The following is a 15,736-nucleotide window of genomic DNA, read 5'->3' as shown; positions in this document are numbered from 1 at the left end:
AATAATGTCTCAGAATTGATGTAGTGACGATGTATTGATGCTAAAATGCTACATGTAGCACCTTTGAGAACCAGTGCTGAAGGGTTCCCACTTAGCCAAACCACGTTATATGAGCCTCACAATAGGTGTTGACTCACAATATACCTCTACACAAGTGATACTGCTGTGAAGGGTCACTGCTTAAACCCTGTGAGTTAAAAGGAGAAGGAAGCTGAGGATTGGACCAGCGAACTAACAGAGTGTGAAGATGAAGCTCTGTGGAGAGGAAATGGCCTGATCCACTATAGCACACTCTTGGTTCACTGCCTGCTGGATGTGTCCATTAAGGGGAAAATGTACAAATTTGTTAAAGCTGTGTGTGACTTGCTGTAAACACATTGATGGACATCCCAGGGATGAGGAGCTCATACTGGTTCTAATGGTACTTGTACTTTATATCGAATTGATGACGTGCTGCCTCCGACGTGTGAACCGAATAGAATACGATCTCACCTTCTCAGATTTTGTGTTCTGATCTGTGACAGAATTTAATGTTTTTTTTGTTTTTCTTGTCTCGCTATGGATGAAGTGTTTCACAGAAGGGGGACCTGAGGATTGACGTTCCATCCACAGAGAAGTAAAAGATGTTGTCAGAGTTTAAAGGATGATGGTCGTGTGGGTAGAAGATGCCTATCGGCCATGCTGAGTGCCTTTACTTCCAGCAGCATGCCTCTGATCAGACAGCATGCTCTGCTCACGACGTTTTAACAAAGGCAATGCTGTTTCTCCAGCTAATAACTGCTTTAGTGGGAACATGTAGATGTCCGTGCAAACTGCCAAAACCTGTCAGTGAGAGGAGCCCGCCTCTTTTGAATCTTGCAGTGTTAATATTTACTTAACAGTGGGTACTTTCTTATATATTCACAGCACTGTATTGACTGAGACACTCAGAACAAGATTGTAGTTAAATACAATTTAATTTTAAGTGCATTTGAAAATGTGACTTATGTTTGTGTGTTTTATTTATTTGGTCATTTAACAATGAAATGTATTGTAGACAACTTTCAGATGAACTCTGGTTCATTGTAAACTCTGTGTCATTACCCTGGGTGGTAGTGAACACTGAAGCATGGATTGTTGTCTTTCTGTGTGTGTCCGTCTTCTTTCCAGTGGCACTTTTTGTGTAGTGTTCTTTAGTTACATTTTTGTGGATAATTATTTGCAACCTAATATATTGATATTGACAACAACTTTATATGAGAGTATTTCATTTAAAGTTGAATAAGAAGAGACTATCACAATAAACCAACATGTTTTTACTAAGTTTTCTGCTTAACATTCTCCCAAATGTTCCATTCTTTGACCACAAGAGGGCCCTGTCTTCTTACTGTTACTGGCACTGACCGTGGTGTCTTATCTTTCTCTGCTACGCTCACAAAGGACTGGAAATATCACACTGTGGTCTGTCCCAGAAGTTTTTTAATCTTTTAGGACTGTTTGCACCTTAATTGCAAGGCATTTTGTAGCCCCTCCATCAACGATTTGAATTTGTTTGCAAAGTAATTGATATATACTGAGCTACCACTCACACTTATTAATATTATTATGGCTTAATGAGACCATTCAAAACACAGAATTTTGTAGTAAACATTGAGGGAAAGCAACTGGGACAAAGAAAGGTCTATGCTTAAAAATACTTTTATTTTTGAATACTTTCAAACTAGTGCAAATACATGCAAACTGAAAACAGACAACCCTGTAAACTGGCCCTCACAGTAACACACTACAGCGTCACATATCACATCCAGAGAAATGGCCATTGACAGGTCGTCCCTGTCCCGCTGATTTGACCTGCTCTGGTTTAGGTTGTCCTCCAGTGGTCCCTTTACACGGTGGGGCGGTTTTGCAGTCAGAATCCTAACCTGAGCCTCGGCACACGAATGTGCCACTCGGCGAGGAGGCAAGTCATCCACACCATTTCCCCTACATCCATTTATCCACATTCATTATTCAGGAATACAAAACCACTCAGTCAAATCTGAGCTCATATAAAGATTCTCTCACTCACCCCTCTGCTGCTCACCACATAAAAGATTCATTCCCGCTTTTTCGGGAACAACGCTTGGAGGACGACACTCAATATGTATGCATTGATTGCTCTTAAATTCTTAACCAGTGAGACTGAAGAACAAACATGTAGAAAAAGAAAAGTTATGGGGATTCAGGAATGTGGAACGAAGCATTGTCTGCTCTGGGTTTGTTGTGTCACTACAGCCTACCAACTACAGGATTAAACTGCAGACCAGAGACGCTAAAAGCTACACTGTATATTTCACCAACCAACTTTATAATATGCAACCCACAGCAACCACAACGTCATGACCAACTTGCACATAGATGCTTTACTTGACCATCTGGGGCGGAAGGATGAGAGATGCTTGTTACGTACCACAAACTCTTAGTGCAATCACGTGTTTTACTGAACATCTATGATATTTAAAATGACGCTAAATCACTTGCACAAAACGATTGATTGGTCGAGGTGAAGTGCATTGAAACCGGGTTTTTCTCATCGTCACAGATGCAGCTCTGCTGGTCAGTGGCGGTAACCTTTCTGTGTTTTCTGGATCTTTTGTTCTCTGAGTCTTTGCATCTGTGTCAGTCAGATGGAAGATTCACACTTCTAATCAAAACAGTGCAAAAGCCACTGGTGCCACACAATCAAATGGTCACTGCCATCCAAAGTCTTGTCCCGCCATCTGATAGAAGCGCTGGTTGTGTGGCTTGTAGAAATCCCTCAGTCTCTGCAACACCTCCGGGTCGATGGAGGCGTGCATCCTCCCTTTCGTCTTGCCCAGGCAGTGAGGTTTGCTGCTGCCCTCCGGCTTCTTCAGGCAGGGGAAGCCTTTCGTTTTGTTGAAGTAGAAGTGCTTGTCCGTGACGATCCTCTGGAGGCCCAGAAAGTCCTGCACTTTGCCCACTTCTCCCGCGGGGTCGGAGATGAGCCTCTCCCCGCTGACCAGATGGATCTGGGTCCTGGGGAACCATGCCAGCCAACGCTCCAGGTGCTGGGCATACAGGCCGATCCACAGCGGGCTCCACAGAGAGTCGATCTGACCTAGAGACAAAAACAGACATATGTCAAGGCCTTTTATTAAAATCATTGCCAGTGTTGTCTCAGATCCCATCTAACTTTAACATTGGAGATATTATTCTTTGGCCATTGGCCGCAGCCAGTGGTTTTCCGAGCTGAACACTGGTGAGCTTTATTCCTGTCAGTCAGATATTTATAGTTTAGCATTAAAAAGATGATATAGAGGTTTTTATGGTTTTAATTTTTGTAACATTCTTTTAATCTTTTTTTCAACCTTTTAATTGGCTTTTAGCTTTAACCCCAACTTAACACTAACCCTGTTTATATTTAATTTTTTATTTTGAATATCACGTTTGAGTTTGAGAGTTACAGTTCCTGCAAGTATCTGTGGCCTGCAACTTGAGGGAGAAACCCATGAAACACAGAGTACATGCAAACTCCAGAAAGAAAGGCTCTTAATAAGATCCATTTAATTAATTATAATCACTACATGTTCCTCTTACATGTCAAGAAGTAATCTGCTTGATAAATGTGTCTTATTGAAAGAAAATATTTAATGCTTCTACCAGACCCTTGGTTAGTAATGATGATTTGTTTCATTGTGCTAGCTTATTTTTTCAAATTTAATCCTGCCTCACTTGTGATGGGTTATTCTGTTTTTCCCTTTATTCCTTTGTGCACAGTGAAGACAAAAGATTGACAGTGCTATGTAGAAAAGCTCCAGGATTAAGCCAACATAATGTACGAGGACCCAGGATTGCAGGTTTGTCTCTTTTGACCTGTTTTATAGTTCAATGAATCAGAAACCTTGAGCTAACCGTCAGAGCCATGCTGTACCTGTGCTGCGGTTCTTGAAGGCGAGGCTCTCAAATGGAGGGATGTCGGGCGTCTTGGAGATGATCTGGGTGTAGTCAGATATGGCTCGGGTCACGGGGTCACGGACGACCACTATCAGCTTCACATCCTGCGACATGGAGTGGACTCGTTCTGGCGTTTCCACGGTGACAAAGTAGCGAGGTGTCTTCTCCATGACAATCTGGCCTTCCAGGGCTTTGGGCATCATACTTCTGGAAGTGTAGAAAAAAATATGCTCACTTCCATGAAGAGTAACAATTATTATTTCTTTATTGGTCAAATACCAATAGACAGACAGAGACAAATATTTCAGCTTTAGCAGGGTTACTGTATGAACCTGACATGATACGCAGCATTAAATTAATAATGACGTAGGGCAGATTATAAGACAACTAAAGAAAAGAAAATTTCTACATGGCTGAAATCTGTTTCACATATAATTAACCAACAACCTCTTCAGCTCTACAAGCCTGGTTGGTTTAGCTTCACATAGATTCGGGAAGCAAAAATAAAAACGTTTTCAGTCCTGAACTCCAGAGAATGTCTGTGCGATTGGGTGCAGACTTTCTCTTTCTTTCACACATTAACAATGTAGCAGGAGATTCTCCACTCAGACTCATTCACAACCACTCAGAAATCTCCAGAGTGTTCAGGTGAGGGATGATGCAGCAGACAGGAGGCAGTACGTAATGTATGAATTCAGCCTGCGTCTTCTACGTGTGTGGCACCGCATTTCCACCCGGAGGTATTTGTACTCTTTTTGAATCTTTTCAGTTTTGCGTCATCAACACACTCAGGATGAATTAGAGGGAGATGAATTTACTTATTTACATGATATACACAAGTAATGTGCCTGTCTTCAGTGTGTAAAATGATCAGAAACACACACTCTCAATCACACAAGCCCAATGAGTCACCCTGGCACACATCACACAGGCTGATCAGTGAGTGCTGATACAGTGGCTCTCCAGTGATCCAGACAAACAGGCAGTTGACAGCCGTGCTACACAAACACAGGAGTCTTCCCTTAAATGGTTCTTGTTCTCTTCACCTCTACCTCCACAGCAGAAGCCCAGCAGATGGGACTCATTTAAAGATAAATGAGTCCGGTGGCCCCAAAGAACCAGCTGGGGACTCTGGGACATCTGCCGACACACCTGCCACACACCTGACTGAGAGACTGAACACACACACAACCCAAGCAGCCTCATACACAGTGTCCCCGCTTGTCTGAATGGAGCCTGAAGGCTTTTACTCATGTTTACAAATTTGAACACAAGTCATTCACTTTGTGAAGCAAATGTTAGTAACTTGTAGTAAAAACAACTGATGTGGTCCTTCAGGGTTTCAACTGATATGGATTTACATACATCAGTTTAATCCCCAAAAATCTCTTAATCACAAACATTTTTCCAGAATTAAAATAATTTCACTCGATAAAACGATCTTATAATTTACTAATTAAAACTGTATAAACTACTGTATACCAACAACTGCATTTCTTTAGGTATTAGACAGCTTTTTGTTTCTTTGCTTATTGTTACTGTGGGTTTTGATTGTGTTTGTTTGACAAAATGTAAACACAGCAATGACATATTAGAGTTCCTTTCACGAGCAAACTGACTGAACTTACATTTACATTATAGACATTAAGAAACATTAGCGTTGATTACGATTTATATTTGTATGTTCAACATTACCTTCTCTTTTAGCTCTGATTTATTCTCAACCCCTAAAAATATATATTGTCTCTTCTGTTGGTAATCACCAGCCAGTCAATAACTTCGACTTTCTGTGGTTTGTTGCTGTGCAGGTTTTGAGGTGTTGATGAGAGCCGTGAGACTGAACCATAACAGTAAAACTGTCGGCTGTAAAACCAAAACAATGAGCTAAAAGACCCTAAAACGCTTCACAGATATAAAGCGAGTTGAGTATGGACAAGAGTTGTCTATGGGTTTCGTCACTAAACTCCTGAGTGACAACTGAACTAGTTTTTATTTGGCCAAAAATATTTGCAATGTATTCGATTACAGAGTCATTAAAAAGTGTTAAAAGTGTTCCAATGCAGTTACACATGAGATGTTAATAAAAGACGGACAAACTGAGAGGACACAAAGCTGATATAGTGAGGACAGGATGCTCTAACTGTCCTCTGATATCACGTTTCAGATGTGCCTGCAGCACAACCTCCTGTCAATACAACACACACACACACACACACACACACACACACACACACACACAAACACACATTGATTTCATTCGATCTGATCGGCATGAGGCAGCGCTCACCACCACTTAGCCCGAAGACTTCCCTTTTAACTCCAATACCCTGAGCACGAGGAGCCGTGCAGTCTGCTACACACACACACACAGGCAAGGAGGCATGTGTGCACATTGATCACACTGCAAAACAAAAACATACACTCATTATTTACTCATTAGGCAGGCAATTGCTATCATGCTTCTGGTCTCCTGGGCCACCTTGAACATACACACACACACAAATGTGTAAAAGGACAAAAGAAGCTAATTGCTCACACACACATATGCACACACATAATAACGGGTGGGTGTGGTGGATTGTTACCAGACTCTCTAAAGATGGTGGATGCGTGTGTGTGTGTGTGTATTTGCGAGAGTGTTTTAAAATGAAAGGGGTGGGTGACTGATGAAGGAATGATCGGAGTGGATACAAACGTGCCTCCATTAGCAATCTGTCTGTGAATAGCCCCGAAGCCAAGAGCCCCATGCCATTACCTACGCACAAAGAGCTAATTACGGCCCCTAAGAGCACCATCAAAAGAAAAGGTCTTCCATAAGTATGCTTCAGCTATGAGCTTTGCACAGACGCACTAATCGACAGACAAAATCGCTGTTAGTTTATCTAATAACTAAATATGCTCTCATCCTACTTCTGGCATAGACTACGTCTAAATGTGATCCTGGGTTTGGTCAGAGTCAGAAATAATTATTATTGGTTGAGTTGTACCTCTGAGGGCAGAGAGTCAAAAAAATTGCTCTAAATTCATATTATAGTTAATACTATTTTTAGTACAAATAGCATATGATAATAATAGGGTTAGATTATGTTTCGATTGTTGACTTCGCCTGGGCTTCAGTTGAATCACATGCACTCTCAAAGTTGTAAATATAGAATTTAATTTTTGTAAAGTACTCTATCTTATCAAGGATCTTCACTCAGCGTAACATATGGATATACTTTGTTTTGAAAAACATGTAATAAATAATAATAGGCAATGGTTTTGTGTGTAGGTTGAGTATAGTCTGCGCATGATTCCCGAGGGGATGATGGAATTAATTTGTTTTATCTGTTTTGTATATTCCCTAACTGTCAATATATGGATAAATAGAGTGAAATGGAATGAATGTCCAATGAAGTTTTCATTTCTGTCCAAAATGTGGGTTTACACAGTATGAGAAACTTAGTGCACACCCAAAGACTCACCAGGAATCTGATAGGCCGATGCTGCATCTTGACTTTCTGTTATCCGGGAGTTACAAATAATTTTTCTGCCCATTTTGCCCTAACTGGGAAACTGTAAACTGCACTGTGCTGACTGTATACCTTTAGTGACTGTACACTAGATGGTTCTCATTAACAAACTCAGGTTCTACTTCTTCTCTCCCTTTGGCGAATTTGTTTTGGGGTGACATATTGAATGTAAACAAGATTATCTTGCCTGCTGTTAATTAGAAATTCTCATAAATGGTGCCGTCTATATAACTATATTCCATAAATAAGTCCTAAATAACTTCCTCTATGGTTCCGGTTAGATCAAGTTTAGGCAACTGAAACTACTTAGGACAGGAGAAGATTATATTCATGGATAAGGGGAAAATCCTACAAGCATGGTAAAAACAAAATGAAAGTGTGGGCTGTTTGCAGAGTAAAAAAATACATAGACCACCAATGTTGCAAGACCAGTAGTTTTTTTCCGAAGGGAAGTCACAGAAGTGGTAAAGTTCTTGCTTCTTCTACCAGTCGAGGGTTGTTTCCCATAGCATATAGGTAGTTGGCCATGTCTATGGTTGAGAAGCCAGTGAGGGATTTTCTCCCACGTTATTACACAAGATATTTTCCTTGGCCTGTATAGTAGGGGAGTGAAAAAAAAGGATTGCCAAATAAATTGGCAGTTTAAAACCCCCTGTTTTAGCAACATCCTTTCCCTGCTCATTTACTTTTGAAAGTGAGATCAAACATTCAGTATGATGAACACAGGGATTATCCTGCAGCTTACATTAAGCTTCTGTTTGCCTTTGAGGACCTCTCTTTTGTCGTCCATTTCCCAATATTTCAGCAGGCCTCCCTGGTGAATTAGTGCCGGCCAGTCAAGGCCACTGGCTATTGATCCTGCGGGGGGGCTTAGGCCAACGACACAGAGGCAGGTGTGGATGGTGTATAAGCGGTATGGTAGGGATCGTGTATATTGAGATGAGTGAGGTATGATGGGATGTATGAAGCAAGGTGTTTGTATAACTGTCAGGGGACAGACTGAAAATGGTAATGCAGAACTGGGCCTCAGCTGGGACCAAGATTGGCAGGTGGAGACTGGAGGAGCTAGCACCCTCTAGAGCCCCATCAGTGTGTGTGTGTGTGTCTGTGTGTGTGTGTGTGTGTGTGTGTGTGTGTGTGTGTGTGTGTGTGTGTGTGTGTGTGTGTGTGTGTGTGTGTGTGTGTGTGTGTGTGTGTGTGTGTGTGTGTGTGTATGTGTGTGTTGTGTGTGTGTGTGTGTGTTGTTGAGAAATGTGAAGCAATTGAAATGTTCATCAAATATGCAGCAAAGGAGTGGGGGATTTGAGGGTGTGTTGGATCAAAGACACAAAATCCGGTCTGTTTGTCTTAGATGTTTGATCCAAGTAGGAAACAGCAGCCAATCAAAGAGCACAGTATTAGGTGTGTTCATTATACACACCTTGCTGTTTATTTATGAGTCAAATATAAGATTTGGGTGTGTATTTGTATCCGCTTGCATGCTTGAGTGTGTTATTGGGGGCCCGCTCATCCATTTGCCCTATATGGGGAGCATTAAGGAGTCAGTCCATTGTCACTATGCCCTGTCCACTTCCAGGAGACATCCATCATAGAGGGTCCCCAGAAACCCCCCACCTTTGCTTTCCAAGCCCCAGGGGAGGACCTTAATGAGGTCCAGATCGCCGCACCCGTCTGGGCCTTGTGGTGACACCCCCAGTACAGGACAGGACAGACCACACCTGCACCCCAGTTACACACAACAAACAAAACCTAGCATGGCAGCCAGATCAAACCTATTCTTAAGGCTTTAATTACGTCACACTTTTGCATGATATTTAACTGTGCAAAAACATGTAGAAAATACTATACATATAAATATTTGATACCACTTACTCTCCCCCCCTCCCCCCTGCAGATTAACAAATCTGATTCATCAGAAAATCCGACAATCGTGTTTTTTCCTATAACCCGCCCACCAAATCCTGCCGAACATCCAATGTTTTGGCAGCCATTCTTCTGTGATTTGCATGCCAATTATATTCCATTGTACAAACACAAAAACTCAAGTAGCACCATGTGCTGTGTCACGGCAGAACAAAGCCTCCGATGTATGGGTATGAATTTAAAAGCCTCCCTTAACGAGTTCAATATGAATTGCAAATGACTCTGTGCGACTGCAGCAGCTGACTGAGAATACAGAGTCCTTTCGTCTCTCCTATACTGTTGTTGTCCATCCGGAGAGGTGTCTCCAAATTCATTCAAACTGAGTGAGGACCTCAGTGATAGAATAAACTGTAGTAAAGCTTTGACCCCTTTGATTATTATTTTGTCATGAAATGATTAGAACATGTGTATTTATACATTATGGGCACATTATGGGCACATTTATTGTAATATTATTATGATAACATAACATCTTATATTTGTGCAGTTATTTCTTCAGAATAGACTCATGATAATGTGGTGCTGATGTGGCAAAAGTTAAGTGTTTTTTAATTAGTGAAAACTTGTAATAGCTATAACTTTACAAGATGCTCCACATTTTCTCCACATACTCGACACTTAATTCTTATAAAAGTACAACTTTATGCTCAATATCTCTCATTTATTGTCCCTTTAAGTGGCCCTAATACTTACATCATAATATGGAAACAATTCTCCCGGAGAAAAACTCATCAGCCATCACACAGTTTTACCATTTAACCATTGGCCTAATCTTGCAGTTACCTACAGTTGATGTCAATGATAAATTGTGTTGAGGGCTAGTTTAGATTTTCAACCTGACACCCAGCATGAGAATGGTGTTCTCCAACGTCTTTGAAAAATGTGCCTTCTTGGAAATGATCACAAGCAGCAAATCCTGACAATACAACCTGTCAGGTCATAGCTGTGCTGGTAAATCCGAGTCAATAATACTGTATATGGATAAATCTCACTGTATCACAAGAACAAAATACAACCTGCCCCGCTGTCTGGAGCACAGAGCAGTCTCCAGACTGTGTGCATAAATGCTGACTTTTACAGATTCTGTCAAATACACACACACACACATACACACACACACACACACACACACACACACACAAGCCCAGCTCTGGTGACAATCCCCGGGGTTGAAGGAAAGGTCAGCGTAGATGTGTGAGGCTGCGGTAACACTGACTTCACCCTTTAACCTCTACCTCACCCGGGTCTTATCTCTTCCCCCTCTGTTTTATCTCCCCCTTTATTTTTCACCATCCACCTGTCATGCCATCTTTCAGCAAGGAGCCATCACGAGTGAGAAGTGAGTTCCCAGCTGAGTCATTTTAATGGATTCCTTTAGAGCTACACAGAGAGAGAGAGAAAAAACGGTGTGCAACATGAACCCTATGAGCTTACGTGGGGGGGAATATGCCAATGTAGGATAAAGCTTCTCGGTAATTGTAACCGAAGCTGAGCTGACCAACACTAACCGCTCTAATGCTGGAGTCAACCCAAGGTCAGAGCGAGGAGATAGAGCTATCGATCCCAGACAACACAGTAAGGAGGAAACTTCCAGTCCATCTCGGGGCCCATCGCTGCGCTCTTCCAGATCCAATCTCCGCTCCAAACGCCATTAGTGCATCTTTGTCAGGGGCTCTGATCTCAATTGCCCCGGTGAAGCTAAATGTTATTTCACTCTCAGAGAGGAAGATACACTATATCTCATTCTCTCTGATTGTCCGTGATAGGGTTTAAGACAGAGGAGCAGTTATACAGAAATGTAACGTCGACTCCAGAAGCACCACAGTTGACCCTCCATTTGCTGTGTAATATGAAAGCACACTATTCCCTTAAAGAATGATTTCACTTTTTATTACAACCCGAGCCCTCACTGTCTTGATTGTGGTCATATTTCTTATCACACATTGTACATGCCAGGCCAGTTGATGAAATAAAGAAATGTCAACACTAAAAAAAAAAGAGGGACATGGCTGTTTGGGGAAGAGACAACACAAGTGATGGAGTAAATATCACCTAGACTTCTGTTGCCTTCAAATGAGGTCATTCATAACTTTATAAAAGTTCAGAGTTGTGACATTGCTAATGTTTTCAAAAGTGCAATATTTGATTGGTAGAAAGTAAATGTGTTGCCATTTTAGTCGTTAGTTAGAGATTAGTCAGCGTTTTGTAATATGTCTGAGAAAATGCTATGTTACCCACAGCATCATGTTTTCCCTCTGTCATTGGCGTCAAGACATCGATAGTAATGTAAGTAATGTTAGCGTCCATGTTGCTTCCCCCACAGAAACCGCAATCTCATTAGTTCCATTTGAAGGCTGCATCTTTTCACACCACTATAATATTCAAGTGATTGATAGGCTACCTTTTGTTAATGCTCACAGGGTAAAAATATTATGTGTATCGATATATTTGTGTTTTTTCCCCTTTGTTTAGAAGCAGAGCCCCATGTTTAAATAAGGTGGTTGGCAAAAAATGCCCAAATGTCATGGCAAATAAGCAAAATTAGCTAGAATAAGATCTGGCTCAAACTAAAGATCAGTATTTACGGTTCCTGAATTTGTAGAGTCAATTTAATTTTAAAGCACAATTAAAGATACCTTCCCCTTTCTTTTACTTCTATTTTCAATTTTTGAATCACAGAATTTTCTCTCAGACTTTCATGTGTTCAAAATCAGAAACTTCTACTGAAAATAGTGATTAGTGAGCAATACACATTCTACCAGGTTGTTGGTCAAGAGTCTCAATTACAGTTTAAAAACCTATTTGGGGTTCAACTTTGACCTTTAACTTTCCAAGTGTAAGGAAACAGTTTTTCTGTACAATGAGAGATTTTAAACATTATTTTTGGTTGCCAAGTTTTTTTTAAATTATTTTCCCTCCAAATAAAGTGGTTTAGTAAACTGGCTAAATGGAGTGATTGATATGTTTCTTTTGTACCTGGAGTTTGCTGGAGCAATGTAACCGTGTTCCCAGATCTCAGCCATTACTTTGGTGAATGTATTCAGAACTGATTGAATTAATGATCAAAAAAAGAAATTCTAGGTTCGTCCATTAGTCCTCTGAGATTCAAGAAAATACACTGACAATAGCTCAAAAAAGATTTATGCTTTTTCTGTTTTAAAGGCATTTAGCTATTTTTGGGGTTTTGCTGTTGAGCAATCAGAACAAAGACACATTTGCTTTGTCAGCCTCTGTACTCTGAGTGTGCTCTGTTTGTTATGAAGTAGCGTGAACACATCATTAACTCCCAGTGTAAAGTGACCCGGAGTCAGAGGTCAATTGACAGAGCTGACAGCGATGTCAAGTGGCTCAACGTGCAGCGAGCCCCATCTGGCCCGTGGGGGGAGACGTGACAATCTGGTGTCACAGTCACATCACCTGGTGCCACACAGACTGCAGACATGCTGCACATGCTGGCAGACAGCACGGGCTACACAGGCTTTTCCAGTACTTCCAGATCTACAAATAGCCTCTGGCTCTTTTTACATTCCACCGTTTTTATGTGATGGTGGGTTCTCCTATGGCGACATTAACATATAAACACATCAAGCAGAAATTCATCTTTTCACGTCTCCATCATGGGTTTACTTGGTGCCAACATGCCTGCATTGTCCCCAGGGCTGAGCCAATATCACGATTGAACTCCAGTAATACTGTTAGATGGTTTACACTGTACAACACAATCCAAATTTAAAAAGGTGTATGTAATCCGTCATATTTGAAATAATGTGTGTATCTATACGTGGATCCACTCACTGTATAAAAAAGCTGAATGAAGCCCATGAATCTGGAAACCTTTCCTTTATTTCCTAAAAGGATTCTCATTGTCTGTGTTTGTGTGTGTGTGTGTGTGTGTGTGTGTGTGTGTGTGTGTGTGTGTGTGTGTGTTTGGGTGGGTGTGTGTTTGCGCATGTGTCTGAGTGTCTGTGTGTCTGTGTGTGTGTTCTGAGTACTTCCAAGTTTTCATGGAACAAGCTGAGAACAGAGCCACATGACAACATTAACATCTGGCTCCGGCTCCAGAGATGATTACTCTGCTGCTCCGTGAGAACTCATCCCGCAACGGCCCCACTCTCTCTCTCTCTCTCTCTCTCTCTCTCTCTCTCTCTCTCTCTCTCTCTCTCTCTCTCTCTCTCTCTCTCTCTATTGTACACACACACTCATGCACCACACACACACACACAAACACACACCAAGCACTGCAGGCACACACATGCACAGATTGGCATAGCCAGATGGCACACTCTCTTTGACTGTCACCTAAACCTCAGTGGAATTGCTGTGGCTATGTTGGGGTATGCAAACAGCACAAAGAAATTCACTTCTTTAGTGGAAGTTGGAGGATCCTAATTGGTACTTGGATTGCAGATATGAATAAACCCTATTTCACAATCACACAGAAACCAAGTCCATTATTTAAATGTTAACGAGTGTCAATCACGTTTTAAGAATTTAACTTATTTTTGACATAAAAGTACAAAAACAAAACCTTCAAATTAGGTGAGCACATTTGGTTTGCTTCCATGGGACAAACCTCGGGAGGAACAAGGGAGGTTTTCCTCTTACTTTAGGCTTAAAAGTTTATTTAAAAAAGTTTCAGTAACTTTGCTGAGAGGGATTTTCTGCGTAAAGTGTGCGTACCTGTACCAGTCCAGTCCCCGTGCGTAATGCCGGTCGAAGAAGTGCGGCTCCGACCCCAGGGCGCGGATGTCCGGGTGGAGCCGCAGAAACTCCAGCAGAGCCCTGGTGCCTCCTTTTTTAACCCCTATGATCATCGCCTGGGGTAACCTCCGAGAAGCTGTCCATTCTTTGCCCGAGCTGTTCGTCTCCAGCCCGGGGTGTCCACTGAACGCGCCTTCGCCAACAGCGGTGGCACCCTCGTGGGCAAAGCCGGTTCCGTTCCTCTCGTACGGCCATCCCGACCCGGACGCGACCAATTCGCGTGCAGGTGTCTGGATCTCGGAGTTCTCTGTCAGATCCGACTCGCAGCATCCAGTGAGCAGATAGACCAGGGAGAAGCAGAGGATGCTCAGAGACGAAGCGATGGTGAGGCGGTGGAAGAGCCGCCGCAGGTCCGCGCTCGGATGGTAGTGATGGTGGTGGTGAAAAGCTGCCATCCCTCAGAGACCCATGGGAGATGAGGTGCCATTCTACCACAAGTTCAGCTCACATCCCGACATACTCCAACCACCGCCACGCACAAACTCTTGGAGAGCCTCAGTCAGTGCGCTCTGCTCCTCTCCTCCTCCTTCATGCTGCGCGCTCAGAGCGCATTGCCCCCCCCAAAACCAGCCAATCTGTCAGCCTCAATACAAATCAGTGGCACTAGTTGTTGCGTGACATCGAGGGTGTGCGCCCACTTACCAACCCTGGCAACGTGGGGAGAGAAATAAAGCTCTAATATCCGAGCTGCGGGGATCTTTTCTCCCTCTCCACACCACGAGATTACTGTGCGTCTCTCCCCCACGGCTCATCTCACGGGGATTGAGGGATCTTCTCTTTCTCTCTCTCTCTCTCTCTCTCTCTTTCTCTCTCTCTCTCTCTCTCTCTCTCTCTCGATAGGCTATACGTCTGATTGGAAGGTCGTGGCTTGAGGCGCTTTTATTTCCAGTATTATAAAATAGGGGAAATGGGGATAGCATATGATGATGCTTCACGTCTGGGCTTCTTGTGGCCCGGACTAAAGTAGCCCACTTGTAAAAATGAGGCCCAAATATCCTGAAACATTGTGGGGCTTTTTTGGCAAAGTGAAATCTGGATGTGAACCTAAAGTGGGCAACCTTTGGAGCCTTCGGAAGACAGGAGTGGATCGCCCAATTGCCATCACCCCATGATGTTCATTGAATTTAGCAAGGGCTGGATAGAAACCTGCATGACAACTGTCTATGAGATGAATATCACATATTGCTTGTTTGTAAGAATGTAAGCATTGTGAATTGTAGACAAAAGTATTTTGTTTTGTTAGAGTTTGTTTTATGTCGGTTTTTGTATTTCCTGTTGGTGCTCCATACCACCTGATCATGATTTTGAGTCACATCAAATAAATTAAATCAAATTAAATGAATGAATGTATCTTCCAGTCAATAAACACGTAAGGGACATGGTGCATTTTGGAACTGGGTTTATCACACTATGCTGACACTCTGCACGCTAAGACCAATCACATAATTGGCTTAGTGGCCAGTATTAGACTGTATGCTGCAGCTGCCAATAGATAGCTGATCCTGACCCCACAGGACAGTCTAGTCTGAGTCGAGCCACAGCCGGCCGTCATTCAGACATGTCCTCAAGTCTCTTCAAGAATTACAGTGTGGAATACAGACGTAAAA

At 42.3% G+C, this 15,736-nt stretch overlaps 1 protein-coding gene across 1 annotated transcript; it reads right to left on the bottom strand.

Moving 5' to 3' along the window:
• Positions 1–1,741: 1,741 nt before the first annotated feature.
• On the bottom strand, positions 1,742–14,539 carry hs3st3l (heparan sulfate (glucosamine) 3-O-sulfotransferase 3-like). The gene is given in 3 exon segments (XM_053413905.1): positions 1,742–3,097; positions 3,911–4,140; positions 14,049–14,539. Coding segments are annotated over 3 exon segments (1,110 nt in total). The 3' UTR covers positions 1,742–2,708.
• Between the last annotated feature and the right edge of the window lie 1,197 nt (positions 14,540–15,736).

The sequence above is a fragment of the Pleuronectes platessa genome, chromosome 21 (genome assembly GCF_947347685.1).
Source record: "Pleuronectes platessa chromosome 21, fPlePla1.1, whole genome shotgun sequence".
Lineage (NCBI taxonomy): Eukaryota > Metazoa > Chordata > Actinopteri > Pleuronectiformes > Pleuronectidae > Pleuronectes > Pleuronectes platessa.
Note: the sequence above shows the minus strand (reverse complement) of the source record. Positions and strands in the feature narration are given on the sequence as shown.